At 47.4% G+C, this 16,434-nt stretch overlaps 7 protein-coding genes across 7 annotated transcripts; 1 reads left to right on the top strand and 6 right to left on the bottom strand.

Moving 5' to 3' along the window:
* Positions 1-36: 36 nt before the first annotated feature.
* Positions 37-472, bottom strand: N7466_005995 (uncharacterized protein; the record flags this gene model as incomplete). The annotated part of the gene is given in 2 exon segments (XM_057165392.1): positions 37-457; positions 468-472. 2 exon segments carry the CDS (start codon positions 470-472, stop codon positions 37-39), a joined length of 426 nt encoding a protein of 141 aa, XP_057020991.1.
* Positions 473-2,549: 2,077 nt separating this feature from the next.
* Positions 2,550-3,254, bottom strand: N7466_005994 (uncharacterized protein; the record flags this gene model as incomplete). Its single annotated transcript, XM_057165391.1, has 3 exons — positions 2,550-2,881; positions 2,965-3,027; positions 3,104-3,254. 3 exons carry the CDS (start codon positions 3,252-3,254, stop codon positions 2,550-2,552), a joined length of 546 nt encoding a protein of 181 aa, XP_057020990.1.
* Positions 3,255-4,225: 971 nt separating this feature from the next.
* Positions 4,226-6,936, bottom strand: fluG (uncharacterized protein; the record flags this gene model as incomplete). Its single annotated transcript, XM_057165390.1, has 3 exons — positions 4,226-4,455; positions 4,511-5,780; positions 5,836-6,936. 3 exons carry the CDS (start codon positions 6,934-6,936, stop codon positions 4,226-4,228), a joined length of 2,601 nt encoding a protein of 866 aa, XP_057020989.1.
* Positions 6,937-7,401: 465 nt separating this feature from the next.
* On the bottom strand, positions 7,402-9,111 carry N7466_005992 (NAD-dependent succinate-semialdehyde dehydrogenase; the record flags this gene model as incomplete). The annotated part of the gene is made up of 4 exons (XM_057165389.1): positions 7,402-7,538; positions 7,590-8,834; positions 8,894-8,981; positions 9,082-9,111. 4 exons carry the CDS (start codon positions 9,109-9,111, stop codon positions 7,402-7,404), a joined length of 1,500 nt encoding a protein of 499 aa, XP_057020988.1.
* Positions 9,112-10,074: 963 nt separating this feature from the next.
* On the top strand, positions 10,075-10,510 carry N7466_005991 (uncharacterized protein; the record flags this gene model as incomplete). The annotated part of the gene is made up of 2 exons (XM_057165388.1): positions 10,075-10,229; positions 10,279-10,510. 2 exons carry the CDS (start codon positions 10,075-10,077, stop codon positions 10,508-10,510), a joined length of 387 nt encoding a protein of 128 aa, XP_057020987.1.
* A 1,368-nt stretch (positions 10,511-11,878) lies between these two features.
* On the bottom strand, positions 11,879-13,047 carry N7466_005990 (uncharacterized protein; the record flags this gene model as incomplete). Its single annotated transcript, XM_057165387.1, has 2 exons — positions 11,879-12,738; positions 12,936-13,047. The coding sequence occupies 2 exons, from the start codon at positions 13,045-13,047 to the stop codon at positions 11,879-11,881; spliced, it is 972 nt and encodes a 323-aa protein (XP_057020986.1).
* A 1,517-nt stretch (positions 13,048-14,564) lies between these two features.
* N7466_005989 (phosphotransferase family protein) lies at positions 14,565-15,926 on the bottom strand (the record flags this gene model as incomplete). Its single annotated transcript, XM_057165386.1, has 1 exon — positions 14,565-15,926. One exon carries the CDS (start codon positions 15,924-15,926, stop codon positions 14,565-14,567), a length of 1,362 nt encoding a protein of 453 aa, XP_057020985.1.
* Positions 15,927-16,434: the final 508 nt, after the last annotated feature.

The raw sequence follows: 16,434 nt of genomic DNA, 5'->3' as shown, positions 1-16,434 counted from the left end.
CCCACATACTTCCAGTTGTCTTCTCGGCATCGATGTCTAATCCAGCTTCACCATGAAAGGCAAACATGCCTCATATATATTTCCATATCCAGGGTATTGCATCAATCTCTGAAAAACACCTTCATCAACCACACAGGCCGATTGAAGGTTTCCGACAATCATGAAATCAGTATAGCTCGGATTCAGCCTCAATAAGAACGGGCCATCATCTTCATGGGTCAAAAGTAGCCCTCCAACAGCCCGCATCTGTTCATCGGCAGCATTCCAGGTATCATTCTCAATAGATCCGTCCAGAAGATTCTCCAGAGCAAACCCAAGCCTAGCCTCACGTTTGCGCCGGAAGACCTCCGCAGCGGCGGGCGACAGAATGTTGACTTCGCGAGGCATTATGGAGCCACGGAAGACTGGACCAATGGCCCATCGCGCCTGTCTTTCGATTTCACAGCCATGCGCAGTGCTTAACGCACGGCATTAATATACATTCATATACATACAAACCTTGGGTTTAATAACTGATTTACTAAGGCTATGCGCGAATTTATGTATTTAGGATGTATATCTTATGTACTGATAAACCAGTCAATATTTCAACTATCAAGAATTTACTTTTGCAGTATATGCGCGGCATTAATATACATTCATATACCTATAAACCTTGGTTTTAATTAAGGATTTGCTAAGGATATGCGCGAATTTATGTATCTAGGATGTATATCTTATGTACTGATAAACCAGTCAATGTTTCAACTATCAATAAAGGATTTACTAAGGCTTCGTGTAGCATTAATGTACATTGATATACATACAAACCATGGCTTTGATTAAGGATTTACCAAGGATATGCGCGATTTTATCTATTTAAGATGTATATCTTATGTACTGATAAACTAATCAATATTTTAACTATCAATAAAGGATTTACTTTAACATTTGGATACGTGTAGCATTGAGATACATTGATATACATACAAACCTTGGTTTCTATAAAGGTTCTACTAAGGATATGCGCGATTTCATATATTTGAGATGTACATCTTATGTACTGATAAACCAATCGATATTTCAACTATAAAAGATTTACTAAAGATACGCGTAGGATTGATATACATTGATACATACAACCTTTGGATTCTTGAACATTGGGGTTTTAAGCGATTTAAGGGCAGCGGAGGGTCTGGGTAGGCCGACTCGAGGAATTCGGCGATTTGGGCAGACTGTGATGTATTTATTTGTGGACAGGTGGTGGATCGTTGGGACGGTGTACGGGTAGCTACCGTCTGGCCCAGCTGGAGGGGAAACGCTGGACAGGAGAATTGAGTCAGGATTGTGCATGGGTGGAATCCGGGCGGAGCTGGGAGGTGAGAAAATGTGGCATGTAACAATGGAGTTCTGACAGGGATTCATAGTGAAGGACCTACAGTCCTTTCAATGTAGGTTCAATGTCTTGTAACTCCAGGAAAATCGTTCTGTAGGGAATCTTTTTGTAATTTAGCATCATCCGAATTCTCCAAACCACAGGTGAGAAACACTGTTCTTTGACGCAGGCCAGGTCGTACAAGAGAATCGCAGGTTGGAGCTGGGCAGACATTGTTGTGTGAACTAAGGTCCTTTGAATGGTTTTTGATTGTAGTAAATAAGACATTGTAGAGGGCCCCTGCAAGAGTGGGGAAGTGGACTAGGACGGAGTTACGCCGGACTTAAAAGTCAAGCCGCTAGTAGTGGGGCAACAAACGCTCCTACAAGGGCAGTGAGTTGAGAAAGGAAATCTCCTAACAAATATATTGCTGCATAGTATTCATTTAGTGCATTCTTTCAACCTACATCCACTATCAATGACATGCAGTGATCCCAAACCAGTGGATACTGGCGGAATTCAATGAACTACAAATTGGCATAATACTAAAAGCCTTTCAATTATTTCAGGAGGATGAATCAATGGCGAATTATATAAGGAGCTCTCTTTCTAACTTGGATTGAAATTTCCTAAAACTTTGCCCACTCATAATATCCATCCAAGCCAGACTCAAGACAGCGTCATCAAGTATGTTGGGCTTATCTTCCAAGAAAGTCCAAAAGTCCTGGGACACAGATGTATGCTACCTTACCATCCTGATCGTTATTCTGGGCTACGTTACCGTGATGTTCCTGATGTGCCTGCTTGGTCGACCAAAAGGCCAAGCCGAAAATGAAAACGAAAACAGAGCAGAGAGACCACCCACAAGCACGAGATCATCCGGAAGAATCGAAATGATCAACAGACCACTACCAAGCACATACTTTAAGGACGGAGGAGAAAAACGTTCAGATAAAGGAAGAGAAAGCCACAGGAAGTGCCCGCCGTACCCGGTCTTGCCTCCTAGGGGACACCACGGCACTCCCTGAGTATTTTATTGCAGCTCAGACGAAACGAATTGACCTCGGCATTTCCACAACGTTTGATCTCAAACAAAAGAGGTGGCGCTTGGCCATGCTTCTATCGGAACACGCAGATTCAATCCAATCCAATGCATTTCCGTCTCCCATCATGTCTTTTATCCCTGTATCTCCAATCAAACAAGCAAGTCCTTGATAGTGGGAATGAGATATCCGGAAGGATCCAAGCTAGAAGTATCCCAGTAGAACTGGTAAACACCAGAAACAGAAGTCTCCTTCAAGCGGAAAACATCCGAAAGAGTACCACCAGTGCCCTCCCACATCAAGTAGCTGCCGTACCAGATGAAGGAGTCCGAAGACGCATCAGATGGTGTGGTGTAGCCATTGCCAGTGAAGCCGACGGGCAAGACCTCATCGGCGGTGGGCCGGACGTAGAGCAAGGTGTCGGAGTCGAGAGTGACGCCGCTCGTGGTGGCGGTGGCAGCAAGCTCGTTGTCAGAGAAAAGGACTAGAAGGAATATGAGATTGTGCAAACTTTATTGGATTTGGGTTTTGGCTTGGTGACACGCCGGTAGGTATTGGTGAACTTACAGGTGATGTCGGTGGTCACGTTTCCAGATGTCCAGAGGGAGGAGTCACCGGCGTAGGCAAGACCTGTAGGATGAATGTTAGTTGTTTTGTACAAGTTGGAATTAAGTGGGTTAGAGCATAGGGACATGAGAGAACGTGCCATCGGAATAGAACATGGTGATGTACTCAGACGCAACACCGTAGGCAATAAGCTCGAATGCACCAGACGGGCTGCGCTTGATTCCCACAGATGGAGCGGCGAAGGCACTAGAGGCCAACGCCAAGACAGAGGTAAAAAGACCGGCCTTCATTGTTCAATGTATTTTAATGGTGGTTGGATTGGAGAATTCGTGAGTGAACCACATGGTTCCCATCGGGCTTTATAGACAATTGCGGCGAGCTAAAATGTATAGTTAGTCTGGAAAACATGATATAGTATGGATGGGTCCCTGATTTTGGTGCTGACGCGTCCACATGTCCACATGGCCCTGAAAGAGGGCTAAGAGGGACTAAGTACTTGCCGGGTGTACTAACGCCCGAACAGCGCATACTACTATAATTGGTGTTCCATCATATTCCAGCACAGCCCTGGATGTGGCCACTTCATTAAAGCGCGTCAATGCCATGGTCGAGATTGGTTGAAAGTATCCGAATCGACGCAACGAGCTGTGTGCCATACCAGGGGATCTGCATCCAGTCATCGGTAATTCGAGGTTAATCAAGGACGCCAACGATCTGATCGGTTTGCCCAAAAAGGAAAAAGATTGTCCGGCACTTCGACACCAAAGCCGATGCTCCGTAATGAACCAATGGTTACACATGTGGTGAGGTTGCTGTCACCAACAGTGGAAGAACAGAGCGATTGGGTGCGAACCCTTTCTAATGCAGGGCCAAGACGGCTGGCAAGTGGGCAGTTGTGCAAAATGTGGGTCCAGACGAAGCCACCACTTCAGCAAATTACTTTAACGATTGCAGAGTCGTAGCATCCCCGACCCCTTTTCGGGAATTAGATGCTGCTACAAAGCCATTTGTCAGTGCTTACTCCCTACTAGGAATGCCTCGCAGGATTTTCTTAAAGGAACCTCGCCGCTGAAGTGGGGAAGGGGGGTTCCTTCAGTCTTGATTGGGTCTAGCTGTCAGAATGTCCGCTTGGCATCGAATAAGAATGGCCCAGGTCCGCGCGGTATACTGTTTAGTCAATCGGAGTTCCGAAATGTAGCCGTAAATGGAACAATATGGAAAAAGTGATAATGAATCCTTGGGGCCGTTTTAACAATGGCAATTAATATCTCTCCACAATCCACAGCCGCCTTTCTGCCTCCGACATGGCAGACAACAAAGCCGATTCCGCCCGTTTGACGAGCGTATAATTTCGAACAAATTTAGCCCCGAGCATTTTCTGAAGGATCTGATTATTCTCAAGTGCGATCAAACTTTCTTCCAAGGATTTCGGGATGTGGGCAGTAATCCCAAGCTCGGAGCGTTGCGAATCGGTAAGGGACGCTGCGTCAACTAAGAAAATGTCAGCGGTGTCATAGAAATAGTTTCATTATGAAGAGGATCTTACCGGCACACTCCTTCACAGTCAAAGGGGCCTTCGCTTCTAGACCCATGTACCCTCCAGCGAGTAGGGCTGCCACGGCAAAATAGGGGTTTGCCAGGCCATCCATCGACTTGATCTCCCAGTGCCCGGCTTCAATCTTACGGATAGGAGCCTCGCGGTTCTGAACGCCCCATGCCACCCATTCGCCTCCGGACCAGATGCCTGAGCGGACGCGCTCGTAGCTTGCATCTTGCGACAGAGTGAATGCCACGATAGAACGGAAATTATCAAGGATTCCGGCTAAGAAGGAGTCTTCTTTGGTTGGCGGGGTTATGGAGATATGCGTGTGAGAGGCGGTGCCGGCCCCGTCAGAGAAAGGACGTGGGTGGAGGGTTGCACGTAGACCGTGTCGATCGGCAACACTAGAGATGACTTGTCGAGTGGCAATGAGGGCATCCACGGCGGCTAGAGGTGAAAATGGTGGGAGAATAAATTCGAACTGACCAGGGGAAGACTCGGCGTGGAATTGCTGTAGATGAATCCCCATGGTCACCAATGTCTTGTTAATCTCTTCAAGTATAGGAACTACCCGTCTTGTTTCCACAGTCATTTGCGACCATGAGTGAATGGTTGTTGCAGGGTTGTAGCTCGTCTTCTGCCCAGCTACCGTTTCTTCGCACGGCTTGAGGAAAACGACCTCGACCTCAAAACCACACAAAACGTCGATCTGATGTTCTTTGTGGAGCTTTTCGACAATATTTTGCAATGTCCCTCTGGGGCACCCTTCCAATGGTCCGCCATCTTCTGATTGCCAGAAGGTCATGATAGTGGCGCTGGGAGCAGCCGGTGCTACCATGCCTCCATTGAGGTAAAGGCTAGAATAATCAGGCTGCAGGTAGAATTGGCCTGTTGTTGACCCTTCGGGTAGAATCTTGTCATTCTGAAGCATGTGCAACGAAGCTAACGCGATTCCGACTCTCCTTTGTTGCCGAGAAACCGAAATGAACTCTGCAAGTGAGAACATGCGCAGTCTGACTGTTGATGTGTAATCCACCCATTGCATCCAGACGTACTCGACCCGAGGGTTGGCTTTCAAGAAGGCATTTAATGGGTCGGCAGCAACTGCAGATATCTGACTAGGAATAACCAATGGTAGAGTGGTGGCTTCGGACTGATACTGTGGCGTCAAGTTCAATCTATAAAGGCGGTTCGAGTTATAGAACAAAATGTCGGCCGCCGCGGCCTTGGCTTGTGCAACTGTATAATCACCATGTTGCACGTAATCAACAAACACCTATTTGAATAAGACATTAGCAGAGGACTGAAAGTGGTATTTCTCCAAAGCTTACTTTCTCTAGCGCCTGTCGGAACTGCTTGTTGGCGAGCCAAAAGGTCTCGGGATGGAAATGACCATCTGTACTCCAAAGAAGACGGTTTGTGGGTGTGATTTCCAGACTTTCCCGTATAATGTTTTCTTGGGCCTGTCGACTGACCATTGGGAAGACCTCCCCAAGATCCAAGTATATGTTAGGATACACGGTAGTGAGGTACGCGGCCTCGCGAGTATACGGATATGCCGAGTGCAACAACACGATATCAGCATCAGGGTATTGGACAATCAAGGGCTGAAGATAAGCCGGGTTGGCTCGTAGGAGATTAATATCATTATCACCCAAGCCAGTATGGAACTGTAGGGGCTTCACAATGCCAGCTCTCTTCCTCCAGGTAATCAATTTCAGGGTCTGCTGGACCAGCCAATCATTTAGAGGCTTTTCCTCAATCCGGTACCCCGATTTTCTAGTGCCCAGGTCCAAGGTACGGTGGAGCGAGGCTGTCAGCAGATCCTCATCTGGCGTGTGGGGGTCAACATCCAGTCCCGTGCGGTAACAAACAACCGATTTGAACCCCACAACGGCGGGATCATCCATCGCGTGCTCCAGCTTGTCCAGGAATTGTTGCCGGAAGAGACTCCACACGGTTTGGCCTTCTTTGCGCTCCGTACTCATCAGATCCACCAGGAGCGAGGCTGCTACGGCCTCGATTCGAACAATGCGTTTTGTCGCCGATACCGTAAATGAGTCATGCCAGTCGTATGATTCGACATCGTCGTCTGATAAGAGGTCATCGAGGAGGAGGGCATGCGTGCCCTCCAAGCTTCGTTTGATCAGACCTTCATAATCCTGCTCTACCCATCGACTGTGGGCAGCTAGTACATCTGACCATTCCGCACAGGGGCTCCCGTAGAGCTCGGCAAGCTGGTTGGTAGCCCGCAGCAAAGGCAGAGTGAACCGAGCATTTTCCAAAGCGCGACCGTGAGCCTCGGAGGTGATGGATTCTAACGGGTAGCTATCGTAGTCGGCGGCCACGTCGCGACTCAATACATTATGGGCATGGTTGTCAATCAATGGGTGGTTTTGAATGAGGTGGCGGAGAGAATCGAGGGAATCCATGGTGATGATTTTTGAAGAAGGGAAGAGTAACTGCGATAACAACATACCGTGACACGCGGTTTCTCCAACCACCGCACCACCAAAACCAAGACTAAGCTAGTTTTTTATTTTTATTTTCTGCCAATGTTATGAGTCAAATTACTACAAACAGATGGTTTCTAGTTCCGCATAAGTCACGGATACCTAAAATAGGCTGGAGATTCGACCCTGCAGGAAGTACCAGGTACTTTCTTAGTCCGTGCATTGTCAACCATACTCAACTTGGCCAACTACACGACTCGTGAATCCAATCAGGGACTGCACCTACACCTTAAAGCCCACTTCTAACTACCAAGAATCTCGGTAAGCCGCGCGATCTTCAGAACTAGTGCAGACAATTATTCTTGTTGATCAACTCAAGTTTCAATTTTTCCCAAGATCGGGATGGGGCCGTGAAGAAAATCTACAATCGGGATCCACTGAAGCTCAGTACTGCCCCTCAATCGTCAAGGTACCCGTTTTCGTGATCAGGTACTCCTGCACCGCAACATCCTTTCCACTCTCCTTACCATAGCCCGACTCCTTCATACCGCCAAACGGCGATTCCGCCGCCGATTGGTTACCTTGAAGTATCGGTCAGAAAAAAAACATCACATCATGCATGCAGGACTCACCGGTATTCATTCCAATCATGCCCGCCTCAAGATTCTCCAACAACCGCCACATGCGATCGATGTTCTTCGTAAACGCATAACTCGCCAATCCCATACTCGTCGCATTGGCCATCGTCACCGCCTCATCTTCCGTTTCAAAGCGATACAGCGCCGCAATGGGCGCAAATGACTCCTCGTGCGAAATCTGCATATCCTTCGTCATCCCGGAGAGAATGGTCGGCTCGAAGAAATACCCCGGCTGCGAAGTTTGCGCTTTCCCGCCCAGCAGAATTTTCGCTCCAAGGTTACGCGCATCCTCGACCTGCGCGATGGCCTTGTCAATGCTACGCGGCGTGGTCAGGGGACCCATCGTCGTGTCCTTGGCAGATCCGTGCCCGACAACCAAGGCCGCAGTCCGTTCGGTCAAAAGCGCAGCAAATCGGTCATAAACACCCGCTTGGACATAGATTCGGTTCGCGGTGATGCACGCCTGGCCCGCATGGCGCCACTTGAGAGTCATAAGCTGCTCCAGCGCCTGGTCGAGATTTGCATCGTCAAAGACGATGAAGGGACAGTTTCCGCCCAGCTCGAGCGTGACTTTCTTTAAGCCGTGGGCGCAGTGCGACGCCACGAGCTTTCCGACCCGTGTCGATCCCGTGAAGGTCACCTTCTTTACGAGCGGGTGCTTGCACAGCGCCTCGCTCAGCGACGGCGTATTCTCCAGGTCAGTTGTCAACACATTAAACACACCTGCGGGGATTCCCGCCCGCAGCGCCAACTCGGCCAGAACCAACGCCGAAATGGGCGTCTCGGGACTCGGCTTCACTACCATTGTGCAACCAGCCGCCAGGGCGGCACCAACCTTCCGTAGAACCATTGCGACCGGGAAATTCCACGGCACGAGCGCGGCCGCCACGCCGATGGGCTGTTTCACGGTGAAAATCCGGCGATTCGGTGCAGAGGCCATTGATACGGTGCCGTGGACGCGCTCTGCCTCGCCGGCGAACCACCATAGGAAGCCTAGTGAGTAGTCGAGTTCGCCGTACGCTTCTGCTAGTGGTTTGCCGGTCTCGTGGGTGACGATCTGGGCAAGATCATCTCTTGCCTGGGTGGTCAAGTCGTGCCATTTCAGTAACCACTTTGCCCGCTGTCGGGGATTCACTTTGCGGAAGGACTCGAATGCAGTGTGGGCTGCTTCCACGGCTGCTGGGACATCGTCTGTTGTGCTTGCTGGGCAGCTAGCCCATGCTTTATCGGTACCGGGGTCTAGGTGCGGGGTTAGTATTTTGTAGTTGATGGCGTGTATAGGAATTCGTAGATTGTACCGAGGACCTCAAAGCGCTTGCCGCTCTTTGATTCAACCCATTTGTCCCCGACAAAGGAATCGAAGTGCAGAAGGGTAGGATCAGCTAGCTGAAGGTGTGTTAGTTGGAGTTCTGTGAGCTTCGGACATCTTGCCGAAGGTAGACCAATGCCACCAGGATCAGTAGCGACCACAGGGGAGACACTTTACCTTGAATGGGAGCTCGTAGTTCGTGCCCATGGTGTCTTATGGCAAATTATGTAGACGATTTTTCCGTGAAGAAATGAGTGTTTTTCAAGAAAGAAGTTTCCAGGTATGAAAATGTTTAAGATTGAGCTTTCCATTAAAGTGGGGAAGCTCAAACCCCTCATCACCTTGCGGCACATTGGGTGGAACTTCGGCGACTTCGATAACAGTAACGCGATATGTAGCCTATATGCATGTGCTTTTTTTGTCCCGCTCTCCAGCTATCTCTTGGGCTGTTTTTTCAAAGTGCTTGAAGATGCGAAAACTTCTCAACATCAATTTGGAAACTATCCACTACTCCAAGATTATGATGCCGGTTTTTCCCAGGCATATTCATGCCTGCCAAAACTATACAAATACTGCTCTACACAACATGAACCTTTGAACTTTGTTCCCCACCAAGTTCCATCCATGAATCACGGCCCTGAGGTCTACTTACATCTATGGTACCTACGGTTTTTTCTCATCAATCCTGCACATGTGTAAGGAAAGGCTAAAAAATCAAATCCACATGAACAGAATTCACGATAATACCCTACCATCCTCGGCTACTCAACACTGTCTTCAACTATATAGGATTATAGTTCCTGGTGGGAAAGGGCTGTGAACCGAGGCCCACCGGTGGTAACCACAGAGAATGTCAAGCACTGGATATTGCATCTTGGTCTAAATCATTGCTTGGAAGGTTGCATGACAAGATCTTATGGTCTTTGTCTCACAGCCTTCTCCAATCAATCATGAGGCTATACCGGTTGCCCGTTAGAGAGTCATCCACTCATTTTTCTCATGGGGTTTGTTGAATACCCTTGATGGCCCTCCATACGGGAGTGGTATATTTATATATACAAGGGACATCTGGAGTCAGGTCGCACATAACCTGTCAACGGTACAGAAGGTACATAGATCGACTCATTGGTGGAACTGGAAGATCAGGAGCAACCTTGATGCCAACCTCGAATGCAGAGTGACCACCCGCGAGATGAGATCCTGAAAATGAAAGCAGACATGCAAGAGGAACGACAATCTCTCATTGATATCTGGAACATTCAGGAGCCTGAAGACAGTGCCAAGCAGAAACGACATATATCACCAAGCCTCATGCCATCAGAAGTGTGCGCAATTGATGGTTGGCGCAGCTGTGGTCAAACGACTGATACATAGTGATGACAATGATATATTTTGGACATGCCTCGCCGAAATCGATGCTGTCATGGACAAAACCTCTGAAGAACCGCCCGAGTGTGAAAAGCAAGAGCTGCTCGCTCAGCTTCCCAGAGAATACCAAGATTATTGGGACGTTTTTTTGAAACGAAACTCAGACACATTGCCTGAAATTCGAGGCAGAAGCGACTTTCGAATCGAACTCACTGAGGAGTTTCGACCTGTTATGTAGCCACCCTAGTTTCACATCCAGGCAACCATGGCTGACATTATGGCATGAATCACAAGCAGATTACCACCTACAGCAGTCATCAGGATGACGAGGAACAAGGGGGAGCCAAGATGGAGATTTCCACAACATTGATGCCGACGACGGGAGTGGCACCCAGAACCTTCCCTGAAGGTGTTCAGTTAGGGATGGTCCCAGGCTGGTCCATTCAACCAGTACTGTTGACCAAAATGGACCTCGGGAGGCTCTTCAGGGTCTTCAATTCCTCACCTTTACTCTGCCTAGGATGGTCTCTCCAGAACCACTTTCCAGGAGTTGCCACCAAATCAAAAAACTACTGGTTGATTGAACCCCTAAGCACGGCAAGAAGGAATGGGATAAGTCCATATGCTGCTACGCACTATGGCGGCAAGATATGGATGGATTTTGCACCCTGCGTCCACAAAAGCCGAACATCCACTTCAAAAGGTCGTGTTGTGCTTGATATTATCGGAGGCCTCGGTGCTATGGCCTCGTATCTTGCAATTCTTGGGCTTCATATTATTCCTGAATGGAACACCGATCTCATGGTCATCAAAGAGGCAAGACTTGGTAGCGCCGTCGTCGACATTCGCTGAGTACATCGCGCTTAACAGAGCCGCCAAGGAGGCCCTATTCATTGCCAATTTGATGCAAGAAATGGGCATACGAGATAAGAAGAAGGCGGTAGAACTCCGCATTGACAGTGACAACGCTACATGCCTGACGAATGCCGCGACGATTGCATAAAAACAATCGACCAAATTCCTCGACATTAGGTTCCAATTTGTACGGGATGAGGTCAAGAAGGATGCAATCTTCATTACAGTGATCGCCAGCGCAGAGAACCCTGCCGACGGTCTCGCTAAAGCGCTTGATTCAGTCATATTTGAGCGTTTCAAGGACCTCATGGGCCCCAAGAAGTGATTATTATCAACATTTTGAGAGGGTTTTGAAGGAGTTTTCGGGTTCTATGACTGGATTTGACTATTTTTCGGAGCTAGTTTCATACGCTGAGGGGATGTGTTAGGATGTGGTCTCCCAGGATGTGGGGCACATCTGGTGCACATTGTTTTCATAGATCACATGCATTATTCGTCCTTCACATGGACCAAGTCTTCAATGTTAAGTTTTCCTGCCATATGGGAGCCCTTGCTTCTCAGTGTAATATGGAATTGCCTCCAACATTTGAAGACAGGAAGTAGATAACGCGTTGATAGATTCTGCCTGCTACCATCCACACAAAGCTACGTAAAATCACTTGTTGGACACGTCACATAGCCAGTATATGACCATGGGGAAATGGTAGCAATACCAAGTACTTCTCGGGGTTTTTATAGGAAGATAGTTCACCTATATCCGTGTCAATCTAAGAAAAGCGTAGGTAAATCCAAATTTTCGATCTGAGTCAGTCGCAAGGAATGTTTGTTTCAAGGCCCTAGAAAGCTCATCCATTAGCTCCGACTCTTTATTGCTCTCTGTCTCCCCCCTGTTGCACACCATGTCTTCGCTTCCGTTGAATTTCCTCACAGCAGTTTTGAATGGACTGGCTGCAATTGAAATTGTGGATCTGGTTATTTCATCCGCCCACGTGTCCACACCTGCGCTGTGGCGGTCCTTGATATGCTGTCCGGTAGTATCAACTCGTAATTTCAGGCTCGCAGGATGCTCGATGGGCGTGGTGAACATCTTTGCAACATCCCAGGCACCGGCTGCAGCTTCCAACGCTGATTGGACTTCACTCCAACTTCGAAAGTACACTGGGAGATGACATGAAGAAATGATAGAACGGTCAATGAGGCCCCGCTCAGCAAGTGCATCAAGCGTCAAATTATAGCATTCAATAACAAGATCGACATTGACATCGCCGACTACTGGAATACCGAGAATGAGACTGCCGCCTTCTCGAAGCTCGTTATGTTGAGCCGACAGAAAAGTAGTCAAGTCATTGTGAGCAGCGGCAGAAATGGCGGACTTGTCATCTGCTGAGCCTGGCGGCATGGATTGAAGCCAGTGAAGAGCCGTCATAGATACTCCTATATCAACAGATCCATCCGGTAAAATCTGTTGATAATAGCTTCGCGGAACCATTGAAGGAAAGACCTTGATGGCATCATTCTGAGACAGCTTTTGCATGGCAGCGTGAATGGTGACAGATAGCGAAGAGAAGTCGTTCATTGGCATATCATTGAAATAGAGAGTTGCGGATGATACTGAGGGTAGTTGAGATAGTATTTCTTCGAGAAATACAATTCTAAGTTGGGTGGTGTCAGGTAAAGTATTATCAGTCCATTTAGATATCTTACGAATTTTGCCCTTCCGAACAGCCATAGTCGGCAATTGTGACCGATTTATCTGAACACGAGGATGAGAAAAGACTTGATCAAGTATGACTGTGTGAAGAACATACCACTAAAGTCCAGGGGTAAAAGTGCAAATGATGTTGTGATTGCAGCTCTTTGTAAAGTTGAATTTCGATTGTAATGCCCTCCACCCAACATCGAAATCTGATTAACGGCCATAACTTGATAGGGGAGTGGTAACTTTTCCGATGCTTAATGTTAATCTTGTGTAACACGGCAACCAAAGAAAGAGTAAGAAAGAGAGTAACTAAAAGAAAGGAGCAACCTTAAATGCCTACCGGTGGAGCCCATAGATGCCTAGCTCCCATGCGTGGGTGCCTGACTAGTACAGAACTAGTGTTGTCACGAGGTACAGGCTGAAACGAGAGGCTGAAACAACTGTCATCAGGTGCGGGGTTAACATCGTGACCAATAGCTTGGAGTCGAGAGCCGCTGACATCTGAGAATACATGTGGGGTCTCTTGGAAGCCTGGGTAGTTGTACCGTAGACAGTCACATCAGAAGAAAGACAGGAAAGATTATATCAATTGATCAAACCCTGTACTTCAACATGAAAAGCATCGGGCTGCATGCATTATTAGATTTAAGGTTACCCTCAAGATACGAACGCAAGGCACTAGTAGATCAATTGATCCAGATAACGCGGGCCGTGAGTCGAACACAGCAAGATATCTCGCGATTGATTTACTTGGGTGAAGAGTTTCAGCTTTCAACGGCATGCTGAGGACCTGCCAGTCACATGTACAGTATAACCCAGAAGATCATTTGGGTCAACTGGATAGAACCTTTTATGGCCTCAGGTATGCATTCAGGGCAGATACGCGTGGACCCTTTGTAGATCATATACCAAGTACCGGCTGCCAATTACACATGGAGTAAGTGGATCTCTCCGAGTCTGGACCCACAGCTGATATTTACATTACACGCGAGGACACAAAATGTCTGATCTGCTCGCACCTGACAAGAAAGGATTTCATTTGTGACAGCCGCTAGTAACTCTTCGACTGTCTACAGCTTCGGTAAGAACACTATACACGCGACATGGTTTAATTTGTAATTCAGCAGTATGTTGAGCAGGTATCTATTAGTACTACTCAAATGGTTTTTATAGTGGGAATAGCTTCAAAAATGATAATGTATCATGACTTGGGGTTTATACCGCATATTCTACCTTGGTGTGACGGTAATTCGGTCATTCGGTTTTGAAAACATTCTACCTGATGAAATTTCCAAGGCTGACTAAAAGTGGCGTGTTGGGCCATGGCGGATTTGGTTCACCGTACTAGGCAACCCATGTGCCTCCACCAGAAAATACAACATTCTACAATCAGGTCACTGCAACCAGAGAAGAAGAAAGGGCGCAGACAACAGGAGCTATTTATACCCAGAATTCGACTTCTGGTTTTTATTCTAGCTAATGGTACATGACAGCAATACCATTCACCTTGACTATCATTCTGTATGTATACTATTTTTCTTACTGCTGGATTCCCTTCACTAGTACTAACCATTGAGACTCGTTTATGATGCTGGTAAATTAAGTGATTGCATTTAAATGTGAACTTATGTATCATCTACTACTTACTAATCATTCGCACTGACTGGTGAGGCATTCTTGCCATTAATCGGGTTCGCCAAGCCCCGTCGCAGCCCCCGGTCGCCGACTCCAATATTATTTACAGATCAACCAGTTCATCAACACTGTAATAAGAGACTAGCTTGCTCTCACGTTCCTGGCGCAGTTTCATCTCAACGAAGGTGTCAATCTTCAAACGCTCATCTGCGCTCAACAAGTCTAGTCGATCTTCGACCGTCGTGAAGGGTCCGAAAAACTTTGGATCAATAAACTTCCAATAGATTTCATCAAACATTGAACTACGCCGTGAAGCAAGGCAAATCCAAAATTGCCCAGTCTCCAGCGACGTCCCCATACCAGTCGACAGTCGTTGAGACTCTGACAAGGTTCCGTCTTTGATTTTTCTTGCCTCGCAATCTCGGAGGACCTCGAGGAATATATCGAATTTTGGCGTAAAACGACTCAAAAGTTGATCTAAATCGTCCTCCCAGTCCTCTGGGCGCTCTAGCAAGAGCCACCAAGGAGCGGCGTAAGTGAATTCAACAGGAGCAGCATACGTAAATTCCCAGTCAATCACCCCAGTAACACAAGATCCCGAAGCATCTACAAGAACATTGTCGGGGCAAAGGTCATCACAATATAGCCGGAAAGGACCCTTGTCATGTTCGGCGTCTATCCCACGACAGATTTTGCGAAACAGACAGCGCGCGATGTATTTCTGCCGGCAATCGGATTCGTTTATGACTGCGTCGTTAAGCTGAAACTCAAGATGATGGAAATGCTGCTGAGCAAGTTCTTCAAAATAATCTGCCGCATTCTCGAAATGCTGTCGCTTGAAGACATCCAGTGGAATGTTGGAGAATTGAGCGAGTCGATTCATGTTGAAGGTAAACGGTCGCTTTGGCACAGTCCAGCTGCCTAGCTCGTCTCTTCGAACAGCTCCAATGAATGGAAACTCCGGCTTCGAAAGCTCCAGCAATATATTTGCCATACAAGAATAGGCTTTTTTTAAGACAGAAATAGGAGTATCCAAATTCAGGGTTCTTGTTTCGCAAGATGAATCCCTAAGATATCCGCTGAGCAGATCACCTTCAATAAAAGACATCACAATATACGGACCAATTGGACATTTGCCAAAGCCCCATATCTTTGGAACGGGGATCGTTGCACGCCGAGAGATAAATTCCATCAGAGCGGTCTCGTCTTCGACTTTTTCATTGCGAGCGATTACTCGACCAAGGGCAGCAAATCGAACAACCACACGAGCTCCATTATCAAAGGTCACTCGATAGCAAACATTGAAAGCGCCGTTTTGAAGTCGTGAGGCGCTCACGGGCATATACGGGCAATGACGGGAAGCAAGCTTGCCTGCCAAGTTTTCTGGTGCATTCCTGAGTAAATTTTGAATCCACGCCTGAAAAATTCGATCTGACTGCTGTTTTGCACGACTGTCGAAGTCCATTGCGCGTGTAAGGTGAGGTCACTAGATAGAAAAAATAACAGTAGACAGCGTTCAGCGGGGAAATATGCCAAGAAAATCACTCGATCATGTGAGCCGACAGACAGGCCAAGGTCTGCGGACCTATTCGATTTTTGGGCATGTGTCAGATAAAAATTTGTATGCAACCACTTTTCAAAGGTTGGGATTTGTTGTCTATCGTCTCCAAGTATGGTACAAACAAAAGTCTACTTGTCTGAGATATCCTGTACTTTTTGTGGATACCCTGTGGGTCACGACCCACAACAACAATAGCATATGGCGGTTCTCGTTCACCACCGGCAAAAATGCAACCTTCAACGATTAGGCCACCGCCGCTAAAGAAAGAGAAAGGGAGCAGAAAGGAGAGTCTATTTACACTCCAATATGGTCATTTCCAAACCATTTCCTGACTAATACCAGTAGGGAATGAGACAAATACCATTCAACTTTGCTATTGTTTTCTCTGTTATATTATTACTGCTAGTATCTC

The sequence above is a fragment of the Penicillium verhagenii genome (genome assembly GCF_028828195.1).
Source record: "Penicillium verhagenii strain IBT 33310 chromosome Unknown utg000006l_segment0_segment0, whole genome shotgun sequence".
NCBI lineage: Eukaryota > Fungi > Ascomycota > Eurotiomycetes > Eurotiales > Aspergillaceae > Penicillium > Penicillium verhagenii.
This window is presented reverse-complemented; position numbering and strand designations above follow the sequence as displayed.